We start from the raw sequence: 20,998 nt of genomic DNA on the forward strand, positions 1-20,998 counted from the left end.
AGCGGTTCAAGTACCGCAAATAATCATCACAATCAAAGAGAAAGCCGAGGAGGGAATTTGGAAGGAGGGTTGGGAGAACAGAGCTGAGAGAATAATAGAGCTGTTCTGCGCGACATGCTAGCCGGAGATCCGACCTGCTCCGCCACACACAGGGCATTCGTCGTCGCCAAAGAACAGTGACATCAGGTCTTCAATACTGCCGGACCCACCGCACCTGTAACATAGTACGCCACCGATGCGAGGATCGCCAGGCGCCACGGTCACAGCGCCAGGAGGCGGCATATATCCGTACCAGTTGATAGTAGGACCAACGGTCCGTGACACAGGCGGCTGTGGTGGCATCGGCATCATGGGGTGATAGGGCTGCGCTGGCTGCATAGGTGGCACAGTTGGCTGTGCGTAAGACGGATAGTTCTGTTGAGCGAGAGGCTTTTCACTTGACGTCTGCGAGGCCAAATCATATCGAGGTGGTGCTGAGTTGTGCTTGTCCTCCGGAAATACTTCTGACTGTTGCGAAGTGCCGCCATGAGATGTACTTGCAGAGGCAGGATGCACAGCAAAGGGATGCGAGTACGATTGTTGGTATGGCGGCCGGTATGTTTGAGTATACGGTTGGGAATACGGCTGAGTAGGTGTAGGTCCTGCCGAAATAGACGAATTGATAAACCAAAGGTTGCTGAAGCACTTTGTCGTCCAAGTAGTGATGTGCTCCTCTCTGTTCGTACGCGTCTTTGATCTTGCCTTTGTATTCGTAGCCATAATTTCTCCAACAGCGTTTGCATGGTTTTAATACATTATTGTCACAGTAACCTGTGCGATGACATCGATTGCAAGAAGATACAGTGCGCGGGTATAACAAAACCTTGCCTCGATGCATGAATGGGTGACCATTAGTTGGTACACTGCGTGGGAATGGGCCAAGCGCACCACTTTGAGTCGATGGGCTCTGCGGCGTCTGCATCATAGGGATTCGAGCGACTCCAGTCCCTACTTCGACATTGGATGTCATAGGATAGCTACTACTGGGCCCATATGCTGATGGATGCGACGTCGTCGCGACCGGCGGTGCTGGCACGGCCGTACAAGTAGATACAGCAGGGCGTGGCGGCAAGCTTGGCGCTTGTGCTTGTGAAGAAGATGCTTCGTGAATTGTACTGGATATAACATCCTCGTAGGATGGTGGAGCATCACTCACACCGCTCATAGCGTTCTTCCTGAATAAGGTGGCCGATCGTGGCGAAAAGATTCATCTTTCGTGAACCCATTGTCTTGACGTCTTTCCCCACTCGACTTGGTTCGTGCGGCGGCCGCTAAAGAGGACCTCCTAGTTCGGCCGATCTATTGGCAGGCAAGTCGAAACCGATGGGCCAATGCGGCTTACCTATATTTCTTCCGAGTACATTAAGTTAATGTTTCGCGTGTCAAGCGCGTGACAAGACAGATCAACTAAAAGTGGATCCACGAGACCCACCCACCCAAAACCTACTACTCGTCCTGACCCCACCGTTGATCTTGTCCGCGACTTGCCCTTCATCGCCATGGATGCTAACACGCTTACCGTCCCTTCGCCGGCAGATTTCCACGTACACCTCCGGCAAGGACCTATGAGTGAGCTGGTGACGCCCCATGTGGCACTGGGCGGCATGCATCTCGCCTATGTGATGCCGAATGTGACTCCCCCGCTCACATCGGCGGAGCAGACTGTCGAGTACATCGCGCAGCTTCAAAAGCATGCACCCCATACCCGCTTTCTTGGAACGATGTATTTGTCACCGAGCATCACGCCAGACGAAATCCGACGCGCTGCAGCGGCAGGCGTGCGTGGCGTCAAGAGTTATCCACGGGGCGTAACGACCAATAGTGATGGCGGGATTGAAAATTACGAAGTGTACTATCCGGTATTTGAGGCTATGCAAGAGTGCCATATGGTGCTCAACTTGCACGGCGAGATCCCCAGTGATCCAGAGTCAGGCGTCTGTGTGTTGAATGCAGAACCATTGTTTTTGGCCCACCTGGAAAAAATTCATGCAAACTTTCCCAAGCTACGTATCGTACTGGAGCACGCTACGACGCGCGCTGCCGTCGAGTGCGTAAAAAGATGCGGTGATACTGTCGCATGCACCATTACGCCGCACCACTTGCAGTTGATCGTAGACGATTGGGCTGGGAAGCCCCTGCATTTCTGCAAACCTGTTGCGAAGACGCCAGATGATCGCGCAGCGCTCCGTGACGTCATCCGCGAAGGGCACCCACGCTTTTTCCTCGGCTCGGATTCTGCACCGCACCCGATTGCTTCCAAGTACCCATCGCCAGCGAGTCGCAACAACTCGACAGCTGAATTTGTGCACCAATGCGGATGTGCAGCCGGTGTGTACACGTCGGCGGTCCTTCTTCCATTGTGTGCGACTCTCCTAGAATCATTTGGTGCATTGGACAAGCTTGCTGGCTATGTAAGTGAGCATGGCCGTCGCTTCTACAACGAGCCTGCTGAGCCAGGTCGAGTCGTTAAGCTGCGCCGTACCACACCCGATGACAAGCCTGTACCGGCCTCGTACGTCCATGCATCATGCCTAGGGAAGGACGACGGCGACCCTACGAAACTGCAGGTGTCACCATTCTATGGAGGCCAACGGCTTGCATGGGCCATTGTAGAGTAACACAACTGATAGATATACAGACACGCGTGCTTACAGCTCGAAGACACGACAGGATACGACGGGAGACGGAGCCGAACGTCAACGGAGCGCAGTGACGAATTGGTAGAATTCGGTGTCTAGAACAAAGGATCGACCAATGTGGTTAGTCTCGCGTTAGCTTGACTCTCACCATTGGTCCAATGAGGATGATGAATGGGTCTAGACATTTGACAGAGATTCTTGTTCACGACCTCCCTGCCCCGCATCTGGCACGTGGCGTGCATATTACTAGGCTGTTCTTTGTCTCTCACATATATTTCTTGTTGGATGCTTGGTAAGAGCGATTTCATTCGCTCGTGCACACCGCACGGCTGGCGAGGGCAACAGGCGAACGACAACGGTCGCTCAGCGCTGCTACTTTGTTAATAGACCGTCTGCGTGAGTGCGTTGACGTGCTAGCGAGAAGACAGTGTGAAAGGAAGAGACAGAATGGCCTGGCAGTCATGGTTCTATGCCAAGCACCCTGTTGTGATTCCTACGCACCTAGCAGGCAGTGTCGGAACCATCGCGATTACCGCATTTGTTCTAGGAACGCTGGTGGGTGGGTGTTTGCCAGGTGTGCTTGTACTGGTGCGACATCTGCTAGAACAAAGCCAGTATGTGGCATGGCTTGCTCCGTTGCAGATGTATCTGCTTGTGTGGTCTTGTTTCCACCTTCTCGAGTTCGTAGTGACGGCCTACTGGAATCCTATTCACCTACAATCTGACTGTACGTACGCCGTTGGTCCGTCACGAGTCATGCTCACATTGGCACGCGCGGTACCCAGCGTTCCTGCTACAAAACGGATTTGAATATGTGGCTGCCCATATATTTGGCGTTTTGGAATATATGCTGGAGTGTGCATGCACGCGACCAGCATGGAAACACACCCAATTCATCCAATGCGTGGGACTGGCACTCATTCTGACAGGCCAATTACTCCGCTCGTTTGCAATGATCCATGCATCAACGAACTTTAGTCACGCTCTCGCACACACAAAACGAGAAGACCATACACTTGTGACAACGGGCGTATACGCATTAGCGCGGCACCCATCCTATGCAGGCTTTTTCTGGTGGGCTCTGGGCACACAGATTTTTCTTGGCAACCCAGTAGCAACGGTGGGCTTTGCTGTTCTACTGACGCGTTTCTTTGCGCACCGCATCCAAAGTACGTGGATCCATGGGCCGAGACGCTTGGTTGGGCATAGGTGGGGGGTGATAGCGTGCGAGACAAGAATGGCTTTAGTATCGCCCGAACCCAATCCAAAGACTGCTCTTGGTCCATCCCCGAGATACTTGCTAACACTTTAGTCGAGGAGCATACATTACGCGCCTTTTTTGGCGAGGCGTATCGTGCATATGAAGTTCGCGTGCCACGCGGCGTACCGCTGGTAGGATGGTTCACGTGATTCGACGCGTGCGTGTGTGTGTGCGTGTGTGTGTGTGTGTTTCACATATACAAACGGCAGGCAGGACGACGACCCTTGGGGGCGCCTGGGACACAGGCCGGGAGAGAGGCGAGAGCCGTACAAGTTCGATCCCGTCGACGGGTCGAGCGGTAATTATCGTTAGCTAGTGGCTTGTGGATTGTGGACTGTAGGGGAAACAAAGAGACAGAAAGAGAGAAAGAGGGACGAGCCGTCGCACCACGAGCAAGATGACTGACTCATCGATCCAGGTGGTCGTGCGCGTGCGGCCACTGAATGCAAAAGAGGCTTCTTCACTTGCCCCTATAGATACAAGCAAGGCATTCCAAGGAGATGGTGGGCTGGCAGCATCGCCTAGCCGGACGCAAAGTACTATTGCCGCGATGCGAAGTAACTATATTCGGAATATTATTGCGCCCGTGGACGACCGCGTTCTGGTGTTTGACCCAGTGGAGCCAGATATGGTGCGAGGAAGTGGCGCCATCACCGCCGGTAGCGGTAGCAGCCATAGCATCGGGCATGGCACAGGAGATGCAGCGAGTCGATGTCGGAGTGGGACGTTTTCGTCACACATGCAGTTCCATGGGAATAGTCGACGTCCCCGGGATGTACGATATGCCTTTGACCGCGTGTTTCCGCCATCCACGACGCAGCGCGAAGTGTATCGCGGCACGATTGAGCCCATGTTTGCTGGTCTGCTAAGTGGTTTTAATGCGAGTGTTTTTGCATATGGAGCAACCGGATGCGGGAAAACCCATACGATTAGCGGCACGTCGGACGACCTGGTCTGATTTTCCTGACGATGCAAGGCCTCTATGAACGAATTGCAGCAGAAAGTCACGAGTATGAAACGGATTTGCGACTTTCGTATCTGGAGATTTACAACGAGACGATCCGTGACCTTCTGTCTGAGACACCCACGCCAGCCGGTCGCGGCTTGGCCCTGCGAGAGGATGCAGCTAGGAAGATCTCGGTCGTTGGCATTACCGAGCATATTCCCGAGTCGCCCGAGCAGGTCCTCGACATGATTACTGAAGGGAACAAGCGGCGAACACAAAGTCCGACCGAGGCGAACGCTGTGAGTAGCCGGAGTCATGCGGTACTGCAAGTGAATGTGACTCGACGCCCCCGCACGGCCGACACCGTCGAGGAAATGTGCAGTGCATCGCTGAATATCATTGATCTCGCAGGCTCGGAGCGTGCGTCTGCGACGACGAATCACGGCATGCGGATGAAGGAAGGCGCCAATATCAACCGATCGCTCCTTGCGCTGGGCAGCTGCATCAATGCACTGTGTCAGTCGAACGTGAACCAGCGCGGAGGCACACGGAGCCGACACATCCCGTACCGGAACAGCAAGCTGACCCGCTTGCTCAAGTTTTCCCTCGGTGGCAATTGCAAGACTGTTATGATCGCATGTGTGAGTCCGTCTAGTGCGCATTACGACGAGACACACAACACACTCAAGTATGCCAACCAGGCCAAGAACATTCAGACCAAGGTGTCTCGCAACTTGCTGCACATCGACCGGCATGTAGCGCAGTATGTGCAGGCGATTGCCTCCCTCCGCTCGGAGATTGCCGAGCTGAAAGAGAAGCTCGCTCGCGCACCACATGCAACGACTTACGATACGGAGCGGGCTGCGCAGTTGGAGCAAGCGCACGCGCAGCTGATCGCCGCCGCAGCACGTGCCAAAGACGGTGTGCCCCCGGGGTATGCAACGTCGTATGCGGCGCACGCTACGCTGCGTGCTGCAAAAACGGTGTTAGCCTCGTGTTCGTCTGACGCGGAAGTGTCAGTTCTGCGCGGCCTCATCGAGCGTTGCGGTCAAGCTGATACGGCAGGTGCGCTGGACGTGCCTGCGGTGCCGCATGAAGCACCTCCGCTCGTTGCGCAGCATGACGAAAGCGAGGCACTGTATGATGCTATGCACGCGCATCATGCGGCGGAGGTTCGTGCGTATACGCATGAACGAGCGCGTGAGGCGTTTGAGTGCGTGCTAACCGATGTGCTAGCACCACGCATGGTGTCTTTGCTGACGTATGCAGCGCGAGCGACGTCGGCTTTGCAACAGGCTTGTGGTGCGGTGGCCGCTATCGGCGAGAAAGGAGGTGATGACAATGCCGGTGCATCCACGTATACGAGTGCGGCTGTGCAGCAGGCATGGCAACAAACACTAGCTGAGGGCTCAGCCCTGCTTCAGGACATGACGGGCGTCCGTGTCTCGGACACGAAGCCGGCTGTGCCCGTGATGCCTACGGTGCCTACGGTGCCTGCCATGCCCGCTGCGCCAAAAATAAACATGCGTCGTCTATCGAAAGTCAGCGCCATATCGTCGTCGCCAGCGCGCATCTCGCGCAAGAGCCCACGACGACGTGTGCTTCGACCCAGCACACAGCGCCATGGCACAGGCCCAGGTCCTGGACCTAGCATATCCTCAGCAGCTGGCCCAGTCGCATCTCGTGCAGCAGGTCCGCGGCTGTCGAAGGTGCGGCCCCGTACTTCATCAACAGAAGCAGCCTCCGCACCGACGGCTTCAACCGCGGCCTCCTCAGCAACCTCGTCGACAATCACGCACAAATCGCATGCTCCTCGGCTCAGTGTGTCATTGCGCGCAAGCACCACGGGTCCTCCAGCGCCGCGCATCGCACCGGCAGCTTCGCGAACGCACGGACCGCGATCCAGTGTGACTGCACGTGCTCCTAGCGTAGAGACCAGCAGCGTTGGAAATGGAGCAGGTATGTCGTCGATATCGGCGCCTCTAGAGCCACCTGCTGAGCCCGACAATGCCGCAATGCGTGCCCCGCCCCCGGGCCGCCTCGCGCGTATGCCGGTTCATGTCGTTCGGCGTGCACCTCGTGAGAGCCTGGCAGTGTCGAAAAGCACGCAGGATCAGACGGCAGCGTCAGGACGTGAGCAGCATGGGCGTGTGCCACGCGTGTCGACGGAATCGGTGCGTCCGTCTGCTGCGCCCAAGACAGAGGCGGCCAATGTGCAGGCCGGTGCTGAACAGCAAGATGTTCCAGAGACATGCGCGCTGCCAGCTGCGACTGCATTGTCAGGATCGCCGCCCTCGCCACGTCATGTGACGCAAAAGCCGGCGAAAAAGCGCGGGCTTTTCCAGCGGCAGTTCCTTACACGCCCTGTGCCGCAAGACGACGATGCTGATCTGGAAGAAGCATCGGATGGTCTTCTTGAATTCCCCGACGACGACTTTATCAGGCAGCGTAGTGATACCTCATACCCATCACTACCTGATTTCGTGTCATGACTGAACGCTGCCTCTGCGCATACAGTTACATACATAGTGTGTTCTATACACATATACCACATGCATACACATGCGCGCAGGCCTATGATAGAGGAGGGTATCATGTTCCTGCACTCCTCACACATGGAGCAGGGGCGAGCTTACATACACTGGGGAAGAGGGGCGGACGGATGCCCTCCCTTTACGTATGGCAGGCACATGGAGACGGGCGTGGAGCACTCGAACAGGGACTGTTTGTTGTGTGTGTGAAAATTCATGTACGAACATCCGCGCTGTGCGGTGCAAATGCCTCGTGTCACGCGTGCCGTCGTTATGCACCACATGCGTAATTCCTCTGCATGTGAAGACGTGGAAGTATGCATGTGTGCGTCAGCTAGCCAGTGGCCAAAATGACATAGAGAGATAGAGAGAGAGCGCAGCTCGAGAAAGCGTTTCGTTCGTCGATCGCCCCAAGGCTGACGAAGCACGTCGTCCTTGACCCGGCGACGAAGAAACAGCTAGACCCCTAAGGAAGCCGCCACGCACCTGCGCATATCGAGCACGACTCGCCTTCCACACCTCGTCCGCCTGTCTATCTGCCTGCCTTGATGCTGCCTCAAGGCATTGCGTCCGTGCCTCTGGATGTGCTCCATCCACGCACACTTACGCCACATGCACGCAGCTCCTACACGGTCCCGAGTTCACGGCGCGCAGCATGGCGGGATGTGTCGTCGACGTCTCCCTCACTCGGCGGCGACGCTGCCGCGCCTCATACTGTCGCATCGCATGCCTCCCATGCAGCCACTTGCCATGTCAGCGTGCTTGGCGCGCACGTCATGGCACTCGCCCGCGTGTTGGTGTCGACGCGCGAGCTCGAAGTGCAGATTGTCGGCCCGCAGCTTCATGCGCCACCCATGTCCTTCATATTTCCAGCCCCGATCCTCGCGCATGTGGGCATTGTCGAAGACGCTGCGTCCAGTGACATCCATGTGCTGGCCATCACACAAACCGGCTTCCTGTATCGGCTGCGCCTACCACTCGCGAGTTTCTTACGTGGGCAACCACTACCACACGCTTGGGCGCATGAGCACCAGATCTTGCACTTGAGCAGCCACGCGTCCGCATCGTCGACATCGTCGGCGTCCGCATCCACGTCGCAGCCATCGCGCTCGCCATCGACATCCACGTCGCTCGCCGACACAGCCGTAGCGACGAGCGTGCATGTGATTGATATTGCCCTAATTCTCGTGTCGTGCGCGGATGGCGCGCTCCTGCGCATCAACAGCGAACTCGACGATCGCGGCGCATTCACAGGCGCCTGGCTCGAAAGTGTGCTTCGGCCGTCCACGTTCCTGTTCTCGCGTCTGTTTTCTCGCTCTCATAGCGAGCATGTCGCTCCCACACAAACGCTCGCGTTGGCCACACACATTCGTGATACGGACACGCCGCTCGCATTCAGTGTGTGTCGTGATCGCAAGCTGCGTGTGTGGAATATTGCTACCGACACCCTTGTCCGCACGCTCGATCTGCCAGGCTCGTCCGACACGGTGTGGGAAGAGCGCACGACCCAGCCTCTTGTCCAGCTGTTCTATCCTGCTGACCGCTCCTTCTCGTTCTATGTGCTGGTGTATGTGCCAATGCAGGCCGCCGCGTGCCTTGCAGCGTATGGTGTCGAGCTCGAGGAGAGCAGCAGCTGGTCTGGCGGCGTCGGCGACATGGCCCTCGTGTGGTCACGAGCTTGTGATGCCCGCACGAATGCGCCCGATATCGAACTGCGCGACATGGCCGTCGTGTATACGGGGCAGGTGTGGCGCGTTTGGCTCCTGTGGCATGCTGCGGGTGCGCCTTTGCTGCAAACGACGCTCGTCGATGGCCTTCGTGCGCCTGCTGTGAACCAGGCGCCGCTGGTCCTGGGCGACACCGATGACCCTTGGGCGACCGTCCATCCCCTCTCTCCGTACACACCGCTGCATGGACCAGACATGGATGCGGCCCTCGAGTCACAGGCCAGCGCGGTCGCGACCGTTTTCGTATCTCGCCTGTGCGAGCCCGCGCGCTTCAGTGCGACGACGCTTGCAGCTGCGCTCGAGGCTGAGGGCGTGCACGTGATGGGTGAGCCTCTTCCTCGCATCGTCGCAGCGATCGCAGCAACAGTCGGCGCCGGCTCCCTCGAGGCGTGGCTCCGCTTCACACGCCGGGTCGAGCTGATTGATCGCGCTGCTCGCTGGCCACTCCGGCTCTGCATGCTCGACGACGTGCCGTGCATCATCGCTCGGCACGCACTCGGCATCGCGTGTGCGCGCGATGCTGGCGCTTGGCTCGCGAGTCTGGCAGCGCGCCTCGCAGCAGCAGCGCCGCATCCGGATCGTCCAAGCGCACGCCTCGCTGGCGAGGCGGCGAGCGCTGAGTACGCGTACGTGGTCAACTCGTTGGCTCAGCTGCCGCATAGCGACGGCACACATGACCTCAAAGACTATGCCCGCATCCATGATGGCAGCACACATCTGCTGCGCGTCGCGACGCTCGCTGCAGAATTGTACGACTCGCTGGGACCACGGGCCCCACGATTGGTCGATGCTTACATCGCAGAGGCGCAGCGCACAACAAGTCCGATGCGGGTGCGAATTCCGACCTCTCTCCACGGCCGTCTGTCGGCGCTGATCGAGCAGATGGGTGGCGACGGCCTAGTTCGTGAGGCCGAGCGCCTCGTCACGCTGTACCAGCACGATTCCTGGCCGTCGTTCGCGTGGCTCGATGCACTCACTGCGTACGCGCACATGGCAGGCGTTCATGCGCGCTTGCATGGCACACGTGCATTGTTGGTCTTGCTCTCCCTCGTGACACACACGCATGTGCCGCAGATCCAGCGAATTCGCTCGATCGCCACCGATGTTTGGCATACGGCCCGTGCCATGTACGTGCTTGCCAGCTCAATAGATGACGAGCCGACTGTGGGCCTTGTGCACCGTGCTCTGCAGCGCGGCGTGCCGCAGGGCGCCTCCGTCGATGCCTTCTGCAATGCCGTACTGACGGATGCGCCTGACGTCGTGCGCACTTGTCTGTTGACGGCAGCAAGCAGCTGTTCCTCCTCCACCGGTAGCAACGACTCGGTCTTGGTGCATGACACGGCCTGCACGCCCTCGACGACGTATCTCATTGCCAAGGCAGACGCTTGCCGCGGACGTGTGCATGAAGCGTACCAGGGCTTTGTGTGTGTCAACGCCGCGCTGACAGCCGCCGCCAAGACACATCCCGTTTGGGAACGCGTGCTGCCAGCGGACGTGCTCGAAGCAAGCGATCATCCTACAACGCAGTTCCGGTTCTGGTGCCATGCAGCCACCCTGGTGGAAGGCGATGTCCGTACGTCCTATGAGTGCTATCGCCACGCCATGCATGCGCTTGAGGCTGGTGCCAAGGATGTGCTCGAATCAGACGCCCGCAAAGTGTGGACACTCGTATTCCGCTCTCAGCTTGCCTTGCACATGTATGAAGCCGCCGGTGCTACGATCCTGAGCCTGCCCTTTGATGATCTGCGCACAACCTGCATCACGTCCCTCGTCACCACGCTGTGCGAAGCGCAGGAAACTCGCACGCTCCTGCGACTCGATCTGCTTGAATGGCAGCCACACATCGAGCGCACACTCAGCTTCCAAGCCAGGCACGCCTCGCCCCTCGCACACCCGTCGTACTTCCACATCCTGTATGCATACCATGTATCCCGCGGCGACTACAAAAGCGCTGCCGCCTCCATGTACCAACACGCCCACCGACTAGGTGTCCTCACACGTGATGCGCCGTCGCTAGAGTCCATGCAGGCCTATGCTGTCCAGCAGGCGCAGAGCTTCCTGGTCTGCATCAATGCGCTTGTCCTGCTCCCTGCTACTCTTGCATGGTTCGCGCATGACAACACCGACTCGCTGGCCGCCACCGGTTGCCCGACGGATCGGCATGCGCTTCGTGGTCGAGTCACACACTATGTGCCGCAGCCTGCAGGGCCAGCATCACTTGCCATTGTGCAACTGGCCGACGTGCGCCGCGAGTACCATGAGCTCCTCACCCGTTTGCAGCTTATGCAGACGTATCCGGAACTCGCTCATGGCGCGACGCCTTGGCGTGCAGACGATGCACTCCCCCTGTTTGTGGCCAACGACGACTACGACGCCGCTTGGTCTACGGCAGAACAGCTCCAACTGCCCATGGACAGCTTCTTCGATGCACTTACACTCAAGTGCGTCCTGCTAGAGCGTGCTTTCCACAAGCGTGCCGCGCATTACGAACACGAGGACGAAGCACTCAAGTCACTGTACATGGGCGACGAGGAAGAGGCTGACCCAAACGCAGCCTTTCTCCGTCGATCAGCTCGCACCGCAAGCTGGCCTGGTCATGCGCATGAGCGCGCATGGAAGTATTTGCGCGTGCATCTAGAAGCGACAGAGCATGGCGTCCAATACAGGCGGATCATTGCCGAGCGTCTCATCGCTCTCCGAGCGTGGGATCTCTCGCCTGAATGGCTCATTGACTGGTTCCGTCAGCATGCTCCCGACGTACTCATACGTGTATGGATGCAGTACGGTATGCTTGAGCATGCTCTTGCCTACTGCATTCAGCTTGTCGATGCCTCCTTGAGTGAATTGCGCACGAGCAATGCACAGCCAAAGGCCTGCCTCCCCTACACGCTCATGGACAGTCTCTTGGTCGCTGCCGATAAGAGAGGGCTTCATGAACCATCCACCACGCTGAGAAAAAGCTTGGACGCGCGCATGAATGCATTAAAAAAGAAACATCCCATTCCCCATGCACCGTCGTCCACCGCCATTGCCACATCCATGTAGCCAGATAAGTCGCACCGGCGCCTTTTTTTCTTAGACATAAAAAAATTGTAGGCATCCCATAATGACTATATCGCAAAGAAGTACGAGACGTTTTGCCACATGACACACCGACGCCCACGATGTGCTCGCGCCCGCATGCACACGGCCGCGGTTCCCCTCGTCGTGGCGTCAATCGCTATATCGCTTGGAGAACGCACTGCGCGTACTACCGTGGAGGAGGTGCATGAACGTACGTGTGACATATGCTGACTAAATGTACGCGTTGCTTTTGTCACGGCCGCTGTGATCGACTCGATCGTCGTAAGCACTCCGTAGACGACGACTACATCGCTGCGTTAACCGTCGCCACCATGGACTTGCAATCACTCATGGGTCAGCCGCACATGAGCTCAATGGGCGTCGCAAATGGAGACGTGCCTCAGCAGGATAATGCAGAAACCGTATACATTAGCAGCTTGGCGCTGCTCAAGATGCTCAAGCACGGACGTGCTGGCGTGCCAATGGAGGTGATGGGTCTTTTACTGGGCACCATTGTCGACGACTATACTGTATCTGTGGTGGACGTATTTGCCATGCCCCAATCAGGCACTGGTGTAAGCGTGGAGGCTGTGGACCCCGTTTTCCAAACCAAGATGCTTGATATGCTCAAACAGACAGGCCGCTCAGAAGTTGTCGTCGGCTGGTACCATTCACATCCAGGTTTCGGCTGCTGGCTCTCAAGCGTCGATATCAATACGCAGCAGTCCTTCGAGCAGCTGAACCCGCGTGCTGTGGCGATTGTCGTCGACCCCATCGAGTCCGTCAAAGGCAAGGTCGTCATTGATGCCTTCCGCCTCATTAACCCATCCACCGTCATGCTCGGCCAAGAACCTCGTCAGACGACATCAAATATCGGCCATCTCAACAAGCCGTCAATCCAGTCACTTATCCACGGCGTAAACCGCCACTACTACTCTATGGCCATTGGTTATCGAAAGACACAGCTCGAGCAAAGCATGCTGGGCAACCTACACAAGCGCAACTGGACAGACGGGCTCAAACTCGCCGATTTCCAGGAACATCAGCATTCCAACCAGGCAGCGGTCAAGCGCATGCTCTCCCTCGCAGAGGACTACCAAAAATCCGTCAAGGAAGAAGCCAAGCTCACACCTGAGCAAATCAAGACCCACTATGTCGGCAAGCAAGATCCAAAAAGACACCTGGAAGATGCCGTCGAAACCTCTATGGGCGATCAAATTGTACAGAGTTTGGGTACTATGATTCTCGCCGAGCTTTAGATACCTGTAGTCGTCATATAGTACAGACGGCTTCATCTTGGACATGACGTAGCCGTACATAATAGAATGAATGGAAGCTGGAGTTCGTAGCGAGGTGAGGCGTCTGTAGGTCATCAATGCATGCATTGCGAGTAAGGATTTTTTTCATCACTTCGGGTAGGCGCTGGTTCGTCTCGACGCGCGACGTGTGCGCTTCGCTAGTGGCTCATCAGACACCGAACTGGACCCAGTCGCCGCGCCAGCACCCGTGTCGGTGGCCCGCTTCCTTGAGCCGCCACGACGCCGTGACGGCACCTCGCTCGCCTTGCTGACAGCGGCACGCTCTTTTGGCGGCAACGATTCCAGCGCATCCGTCGAGTCGCTCGCTGGCGCACTTGTCCGCTGAAGCTCACCCATCAACTTGAAAACAAAAGCTCGCAGAGTCATAACTTCTGAACGCACACCCACACCATGCTTAGACATACACGCATCCAGATACTCATTCAAGGCTTCAGCAAATTGTTGAAGCGGCTTCTCTTCAGAGAGAGCACGCTTCGCGACACATAGGCCTAAGCCTGACGACAATCCCGTGCGTCGTGCACAAAATTCCTGCGGAATCTTGCAATGCACATTTCGCGCATGCTCTCGCAACGCCAAAAGGACCTGTGTCATAATGTCGTACGCAGCGGTTCCCGACACATAGAGGTCAGAGGGCGTGAGAGTAGCGCCAGGCATCGGAGCTAGTACCGGTGTGGGAGCCGACGTAGACGCTGTCGCGACAGGCATCGACGAGGCCGTGGATGAAGAAGAAGCAGCCGTCGTTGATGGCGACGGTGCCGTCTTTCCCGCTGTGTCTTCTGGAGATTCAGAATCTGGAGTTACATCTGAAGAGGTATTTTGGGTCGTAGCAGAAGAGGACGGCTCCAAGTTTTGCCTGCAAGGCTCGGGACTCGACCTTCGAGTAGACCCTTCATCATCAGAGCGTGCAAAAGGGTTCAATCGGGCACACCACGCACCGAAGCTGCTTTTTCGTGACTCGTGTTTCCTGCGCCGCGTAGGTTCGATCTGTGATTCGTCATCGCTATCGGGACTCGAATCCCACTGCAATGGAGTGGCATTATTGGGCCCACGGTGGGGTGTGGGAGAACTGGGCGGTGACGCGCGAACTGGCTCGTGAGATGGCGAAGCGGTCGGTGAGCTAGGTGGGGGTGACATGGGCATGGAATACGGTAATACAGATGGCTTCTTGGAAGGTGATTCAGGTGCCTGTTCAGAGGCTTGTTCAAGTGTCTGATGCGATACCTCCTTTGATGCCCGCGCTAATACCTCCTCTGATGTCTGCTCTAGCACGTGCCCCGGTGCCTGCTGCGACGCTTGTTCGGTACGTTGGTTCGACTGGTCTGATGTGTGCTCAAATGCGCGCGTAGATGGCGAATCGAACGAATTTTCGGATGATGGCTCGGATGTCAACACTAGTTTAGTGGGATAGAAGTCCGAACGAGCAAGAGGCTTGCGAGGAAGATCGTCTTGAGACGACGGCACGTTCGTCCGCTCACGCTCCAAAACGCGAGCAACATGCATTGCACGAGCCTGTGGACCACGCCACAAGGGCATTGGCTGAGGACGGACATGCGAGGCCATAGTCAAAGGGCGGGTATCATCAAGACGAGGATCCCATTGCACATGACCCTCCTTCTCTCGGCGGAATGAATCAGAGGGGACCCATCGCAGTGTAATAAGCTCGCGATCACGGAGGAAGGGCATAGCATCAGCAAGAAGCAATGCACCGCGCTGTTCACTGTGCATTGTGCCGACCGAGGCCTGACATGCCACGTACAATTGTGGCGTGTGGTCAGCTGGTACTTTGAAAAGCTCACACGCTTTCGAAACCAAGTCTTCATGACGCTCTGGCATTGCAGTCATAAAGACCTTGGAATTCAGTGTGGGGCCCTTGAGCAGGACTGCTCGAGGCGTCGTTCCCATTTCTTTCGTGGTGGCTGGAACAACGACAACGATAGTAGGTAGGATAGGTTTTCGTGTGGGACGCGTTAAAATGCCGCGTCGAAAACCGCACACGCGTACATCGTCTCTATCTCTGCTCGGCAAGGCACCCAAGTAAGGTGAAATGCATGCAGCCAGCGCCGTGTGGAGGATTCATACTATTGGCCAAAGTGCCACTTCTTCGATCTGCCCTACTGCGATTTGATGACTACACGACACGCTACGCGTCGCGCCATATATGAGAACCAGTCGCACGTACTACAAAGCCAAAGAGTGTGAAAAGCTGCCCTCGTCCAAAATGTGCCTAGGTGACGTAGAACGCATAGTATTTCATAACAAGCAAGAATGTGAGAATAAAAGTGTGGATCTCGCTGTGGCTGTGGGTATTCATTTATGCAAGGCCTTCGGCACGAAGCATGACAAGATGAACATAGGCCATGCGCCGGCGCATCTCAACACCAGACCATCCAATAGAGTCAGTATTGACCTCATCTTCCCAAGGATCAAATCCAGGCGCTCCAGGCGTGAAAGAAGCCGAAGATGAAGTGCCACTCGCGGGCACGATTTCGGCGAGCTGGGTGGGCGATATCATAGTGGGCAAGGCCATTGTAGGGAGGGAGAGGGGCATAGGTGGCGCAGATGGAGGGACTAGTAAGTGAACAATGTCTGGTGGAAGCAGCATAGTAAGGATAGATCCCAGAAGAGTAGAATCGGGGGCAAGTCTTGTCAGTGGAAGGTATTGTATCTCGACAATGCCGCCAGCAATCCGGTCAGATCCGACAATCACATTCCCAATGCTAAGAATGCACTCCTCCTGCTCACCCACAGCATCGAGAGCACCGCGACGCATCTGTGAATGTGCGCCTAGCTTGACACGGAATGAGAATCCGTCCAGCAGGACTTGCGCACCTCGCTGGATCCATGCACCAGGGCCTGGTGTACCAGCGGGCGATCCCAGCGGCCCAGGTAGACTCGATTGGCGCAGCAACGTATGAATTTCAGCACTGAGTACGTGGGCATGCCAGCGGCGCAGCCCTGGCGTCGCAGATGCAGCTTCTGCAGGGGCGTCTGCACCAGCACGTGTGGGCTTCGACGTATCTTCAAAGACAACAAACACATGGTTTGGCCACGCAGAATCAGTTACATGCCACATCATACACCGATGCCGCTGCATATCTTGGGATGATCGCGCACTCCGCAAGCACTGGAACGGGCGAAATTGGATTCGCCAAGACCCTGCTGGTTGTGCACCATGTTGCGTCTGGAGATGCGTAGCCACGGCAGAGAGAGAATTGGGAGGAAGTGCCGGAATCCTCGCTGTCCCTGTCACCGCCATGGCGCTCGACACTTGCGTTGTCGTCGTGCACCCTTGCACAACACCCACGCCGGTAGATCGAAGTCAACGAGCGACGGTTCTAGCAAGTGGAGCGAACTCGTACATGAATCAAGGGTGAGGAGATTCGCAAACCATTTATTTGGTCGAGGAAGCCAGTTGCTCCACACAGCCCTACGTGTGGCGTCAACTTCCTTCCGTCCGTCCTCTCGCTGAACGCCACCGACGTGGCTCGAAACGCCTTTCCGGATCCATGCTGTATATTCGTGCGCATGCCACCCAAACGTGAAGCTACACCAGCTGAACGTGCACAGCAACTATTGAAGCGGGCGCGCTCGTCACCGAGAAGCAGTGGCTCTGATGGTGGCAACGTAACATCGTCTAGCTGGGACGATGTGCTTGTGCCATTGCCTCGGCTCATCCACGCACTACATACTGTTGCAGGTATATCTGTCGTGGATTCGATTGGCATCGTTCGTGTTTTAGCGGACAAGAAAAGACAGAGCATCGCACACCTGCGTCGAATTTCAGCGCCAGAGCTAGAAGAAATCGGTGCGCCATGCACAGGGTCAACACGCGATCGAGTTGTGCAGACGCTGCAGCGTCTCGCGCACGACGATACGATGAGTCGTGGAATCAACGCACTCACTGACTTGGAACGTACATCAAAGCAGCAGCGTATGCGTGAAGAACAACGGCTGAGGCGTGATTGGGGCGACGTTCGTGCATCAGAGCCTGCACTTGACGAAAAGTCTTTCGCTTTCGATCATGTACTGGCAGAGACAGCTCTGAAAGGACGCCGCGTCGTCGTGAATCGTGCGCCAGTCATGACAGCATGGGCTGTCGTGGTACTTGAAGCGATGGGCTTCGCTACGAATGAAGCATTAAGTTTGGCTCATTGCTATGTAAGCCAAACGGCTGAAGCGCGTGCGCGCAATATTGGAATCGCAGGACCTAAGAGACCTGCTTCTGAACAGCATCTAATGAGCGAGAATCAACCGCACATTGAGTTCCTGCGCGTCAGGATCCCCGTCTTTCGCCTGCGGAACGGAGAATATCGCGGACTGCATGCCGGCGAAGTCATGCCACCATCGCGTGCGTATGACTACTTGCATCGCTCCATGTTTCAAATGCTACCGCATGTGATGGGGGCGCTGACCTTGCTTGCCAACTCGTACTTGGGACCTGATGGAAATGCTGATAGGCTGCATGCAGCCGCATATGAACTTTATACCGGTTTCCGTCCAGAGACGCATGGCGAGTGGGGGAAGCGAGCGAGCCTCTCGCTCGATACCATTCTTGCATTGCGTGCCACGGCTGAGAAGGAAGAAGTGCCGCAAGATTTGAAGCGAGAGGAAAAGCACGGACTGCCCTTTTTGACAGAGGCAGAGTGTGATGTGAAGCGAGACAATCACATAAAAGAAGAGGATCACAAACGGCCCAATAATGCCACACAGTCACATATAATGGATACACAGTTCAAGAATGAAACATGAATGGGGTCGTGCGAAGCTACTGTCACGCATAAGAGAGTGTGTGGTCCCCCCTCCCTCCTTCCCCCCTTTCGCCCCCACTCGCACTCCATTCTACTTCGCAAGCTGATAAAAAAGTGCATTGTTCGTTTTTTGTCATTGTCTTCGCTTGTACGCTGGCGGGGCGGGTATGCAGTATGATGGCCATAGATTGTGGATTTATGAGCTGGTTGACAGCATGGAATCTATGTTGGGCAGGCATTGAACTAGCGTCTCCATGGGACATGGCGAGTGCGCCCGTTGGACGGTGCCTAGGCGCTTCCCTGACGAAGCTTGTTCATTCCACGCAAAGTACGGGTGTGTTGGTGGGCAGATTACACGAGCATGCTTCAAGTACCAGGACTTGAGTTCACGTTGGGCCTTGGGAACAAGTGGAATAGAGTTCATTCCCATCACCTGAACCATGCCGTGCACACGAGACTGGATGGCACGCGTCGTAATGAGATGCATCAAGACTTCACAGCCGGTACCCAGGCCGACGAGAAACACCTTTGGCACTGGTGAAATCGCGCAATATACATCCCAAATATGTTGGATCTGTTCATTCAACGCACTGGGAGTGGGATCATCAGGATACGCCAGGGCTTTTCCGTGCGAATGATTGCGAACTGTTTGCAGAGGCAAAGGCACCATTGTGCAGAGATCCATCAAGGCATAGTTGCGTTCCATAGCCCATTGGACGAGTGCATCCGCTGAGTCGGCCACATATGGTGCGCCTTGAACGTCTTTATGTAGATTTGCAAGGTCATGAACAAATATCACGAGTGTCTGCGTTGTCGGCAGCATAAGCGATGAGGAACACAGTGCCTGATTCCGCTGGAGCCCCGCATGCGTAGGTATCGGCAGCAGCTGGTGTCGTTTCCAAAGCCGAGCAGCACGTGCATCTAACAAGAGCTCCGGCGTCGGTATGCAGGCCACAGAAGCTGCAGAAGGAGTGGTGGAGATCTGAGCAGCGGCGGCATCAGTGGTCGAGTCAGTAACATGAGTAAGTGCCGCACCGTGCACGGCATCGGTTGTTGCTGCATTCAAAGTGGATGCAGTAAGAGAGTTCGGCACTGCGCTCGGGCCATATTCGAGCGCAGTGCGCAGAGAGACCCAGTAGGGGGCCTGTGCACGGATCACTCGCCGGACAGTATCAGCTGCAGCAAGACTACATGCAGTACCCCGAGGGAGCGGTGGGAGGGGATCGCCGAGCAATGTTCGGACGACAGCGAGTGCGGAGCGCGATATAGCGTCCAGGGTATAACCGCCCTCGAGAGCGACAACCAGGTTGCCCTGTGCAAGTGCCATGAGCTGGTGCGTCATGTGTGCATAGCCAGCGGGCGACACGAGACAGCCGCCAAGCATGTCATCCTGAGCGGCATCGAAGCCCGCACTTACAATGACGAGATCTGGCGCAAACTCGTATGCGATCGGCATGATGCAGTGCTGGAAGGCGTGCAGGTAGTCACCATCGTCCATGCCACTGCATGGCCAGGGCACATTCACCGAGGTCCCACGCGCCGACTCACCGCCGACTTGGTCGTAGTTGCCGAACGAGGTCCCAGGGTAGAACGTACCATTTTCATATCGATGCAGAGATATGTACAGCACTTGCTTGTTGTCCCAGAATGCACGCTGTGTACCATTTCCATGATGCACGTCCCAGTCCAGAATCATCACGCGCTCAACCCGGTCTGGCGCACCCAGTGGTCGATCGAGCAAGACACGTGTAGACACCGCCACATTATTATACAAGCAGAATCCAAATCCAGCTCCAGGCTCAGCATGATGTCCTGGCGGTCTCACAATGGCGAAACCATTATGTACCCTGCCTGATGCCACAGCCGAGCACATCTCGACGACACTTCCGCACGAGAGCCGTGCACAGAACGTAGATGCATGGTTCAGATACAGCGATGAGCTCAACTCTAGATCATGGCTCAATGTTTTGAGCTGCGCAAGCGGAAGTGTCATGTTTGCCTCATACTGGTCCCACAGGGCAGAGTCGTGGATCAGCTCAATTTCTGCACGAGTAGCTTCTCGTGAGTAGATCTGATGCATCCGCGGAATGCAGGCATGTGCTACAAGCGTTTGAAAGATCGAGGAAATCCGATCCGGCTTCTCTGGATGCTCTTCTTCGGCCAGCGTTGAATGCGCTTTCATACGCGCATCATACACATACCCCGTCCTGCGTACAGGATACACGTGATTCACAGCATGTCCAGCATCATCGTGCTCGGATATGTGGGCCACGTAGGATGTTTCTATTTCCATAGCGCTTAAACGCCAAACAGTTGCCTCTTCTTAGCGTGTGCAGGTAACGTATCCTGTCCAACTGATGGCCTGCGTCTCAGCACCACTGATTCTTCCCCTTACTCCCACAATCGATGGTTGCCTCACACTGACCTGCTCGTGAGCTCTCCACTCACGTTCGTCCAGGACTCGTCAGACTAATGGAGGTGTGTGTCCTGCTCGCACAAGACGCGTTTTATTGAAACATGCGTGTATATATCCATGGTTCCAACTCCAGCGCTGACCAACCGACCGAAATACAATGACATAGTGACTTGCGTCAAACATCCCGCACACACATGTTCCATGAGGATCGGCCGCCTATATGAGTGTCTACGTGCTCGTATGTGTAAATCAAAGAATGTGTCGTTCTCTCATCATGACCCTTTCCATAAGCGCGAGCAAACGAATGTC

The 20,998-nt window shown here is 56.2% G+C and overlaps 10 protein-coding genes across 10 annotated transcripts; 6 read left to right on the forward strand and 4 right to left on the reverse strand.

The window, feature by feature from the left end:
* Positions 1-117: 117 nt before the first annotated feature.
* Positions 118-759, reverse strand: MGL_0261 (uncharacterized protein; the record flags this gene model as incomplete). Its single annotated transcript, XM_001732434.1, has 1 exon — positions 118-759. The coding sequence occupies one exon, from the start codon at positions 757-759 to the stop codon at positions 118-120; it is 642 nt and encodes a 213-aa protein (XP_001732486.1).
* Positions 760-1,538: 779 nt separating this feature from the next.
* On the forward strand, positions 1,539-2,657 carry MGL_0262 (uncharacterized protein; the record flags this gene model as incomplete). The annotated part of the gene is made up of 1 exon (XM_001732435.1): positions 1,539-2,657. The coding sequence occupies one exon, from the start codon at positions 1,539-1,541 to the stop codon at positions 2,655-2,657; it is 1,119 nt and encodes a 372-aa protein (XP_001732487.1).
* A 663-nt stretch (positions 2,658-3,320) lies between these two features.
* On the forward strand, positions 3,321-4,088 carry MGL_0263 (uncharacterized protein; the record flags this gene model as incomplete). Its single annotated transcript, XM_001732436.1, has 3 exons — positions 3,321-3,405; positions 3,464-3,847; positions 3,991-4,088. 3 exons carry the CDS (start codon positions 3,321-3,323, stop codon positions 4,086-4,088), a joined length of 567 nt encoding a protein of 188 aa, XP_001732488.1.
* An 820-nt stretch (positions 4,089-4,908) lies between these two features.
* MGL_0264 (uncharacterized protein) lies at positions 4,909-7,377 on the forward strand (the record flags this gene model as incomplete). The annotated part of the gene is made up of 1 exon (XM_001732437.1): positions 4,909-7,377. One exon carries the CDS (start codon positions 4,909-4,911, stop codon positions 7,375-7,377), a length of 2,469 nt encoding a protein of 822 aa, XP_001732489.1.
* A 587-nt stretch (positions 7,378-7,964) lies between these two features.
* MGL_0265 (uncharacterized protein) lies at positions 7,965-12,188 on the forward strand (the record flags this gene model as incomplete). The annotated part of the gene is made up of 1 exon (XM_001732438.1): positions 7,965-12,188. One exon carries the CDS (start codon positions 7,965-7,967, stop codon positions 12,186-12,188), a length of 4,224 nt encoding a protein of 1,407 aa, XP_001732490.1.
* Positions 12,189-12,538: 350 nt separating this feature from the next.
* Positions 12,539-13,465, forward strand: MGL_0266 (uncharacterized protein; the record flags this gene model as incomplete). Its single annotated transcript, XM_001732439.1, has 1 exon — positions 12,539-13,465. The coding sequence occupies one exon, from the start codon at positions 12,539-12,541 to the stop codon at positions 13,463-13,465; it is 927 nt and encodes a 308-aa protein (XP_001732491.1).
* A 147-nt stretch (positions 13,466-13,612) lies between these two features.
* MGL_0267 (uncharacterized protein) lies at positions 13,613-15,427 on the reverse strand (the record flags this gene model as incomplete). Its single annotated transcript, XM_001732440.1, has 1 exon — positions 13,613-15,427. The coding sequence occupies one exon, from the start codon at positions 15,425-15,427 to the stop codon at positions 13,613-13,615; it is 1,815 nt and encodes a 604-aa protein (XP_001732492.1).
* A 409-nt stretch (positions 15,428-15,836) lies between these two features.
* On the reverse strand, positions 15,837-16,598 carry MGL_0268 (uncharacterized protein; the record flags this gene model as incomplete). Its single annotated transcript, XM_001732441.1, has 1 exon — positions 15,837-16,598. One exon carries the CDS (start codon positions 16,596-16,598, stop codon positions 15,837-15,839), a length of 762 nt encoding a protein of 253 aa, XP_001732493.1.
* A 452-nt stretch (positions 16,599-17,050) lies between these two features.
* MGL_0269 (uncharacterized protein) lies at positions 17,051-18,274 on the forward strand (the record flags this gene model as incomplete). The annotated part of the gene is made up of 1 exon (XM_001732442.1): positions 17,051-18,274. The coding sequence occupies one exon, from the start codon at positions 17,051-17,053 to the stop codon at positions 18,272-18,274; it is 1,224 nt and encodes a 407-aa protein (XP_001732494.1).
* A 195-nt stretch (positions 18,275-18,469) lies between these two features.
* On the reverse strand, positions 18,470-20,353 carry MGL_0270 (uncharacterized protein; the record flags this gene model as incomplete). Its single annotated transcript, XM_001732443.1, has 1 exon — positions 18,470-20,353. The coding sequence occupies one exon, from the start codon at positions 20,351-20,353 to the stop codon at positions 18,470-18,472; it is 1,884 nt and encodes a 627-aa protein (XP_001732495.1).
* Positions 20,354-20,998: the final 645 nt, after the last annotated feature.

The sequence above is a fragment of the Malassezia globosa genome (assembly GCF_000181695.2).
Source record: "Malassezia globosa CBS 7966 chromosome Unknown mgl_sf_1.1, whole genome shotgun sequence".
NCBI lineage: Eukaryota > Fungi > Basidiomycota > Malasseziomycetes > Malasseziales > Malasseziaceae > Malassezia > Malassezia globosa.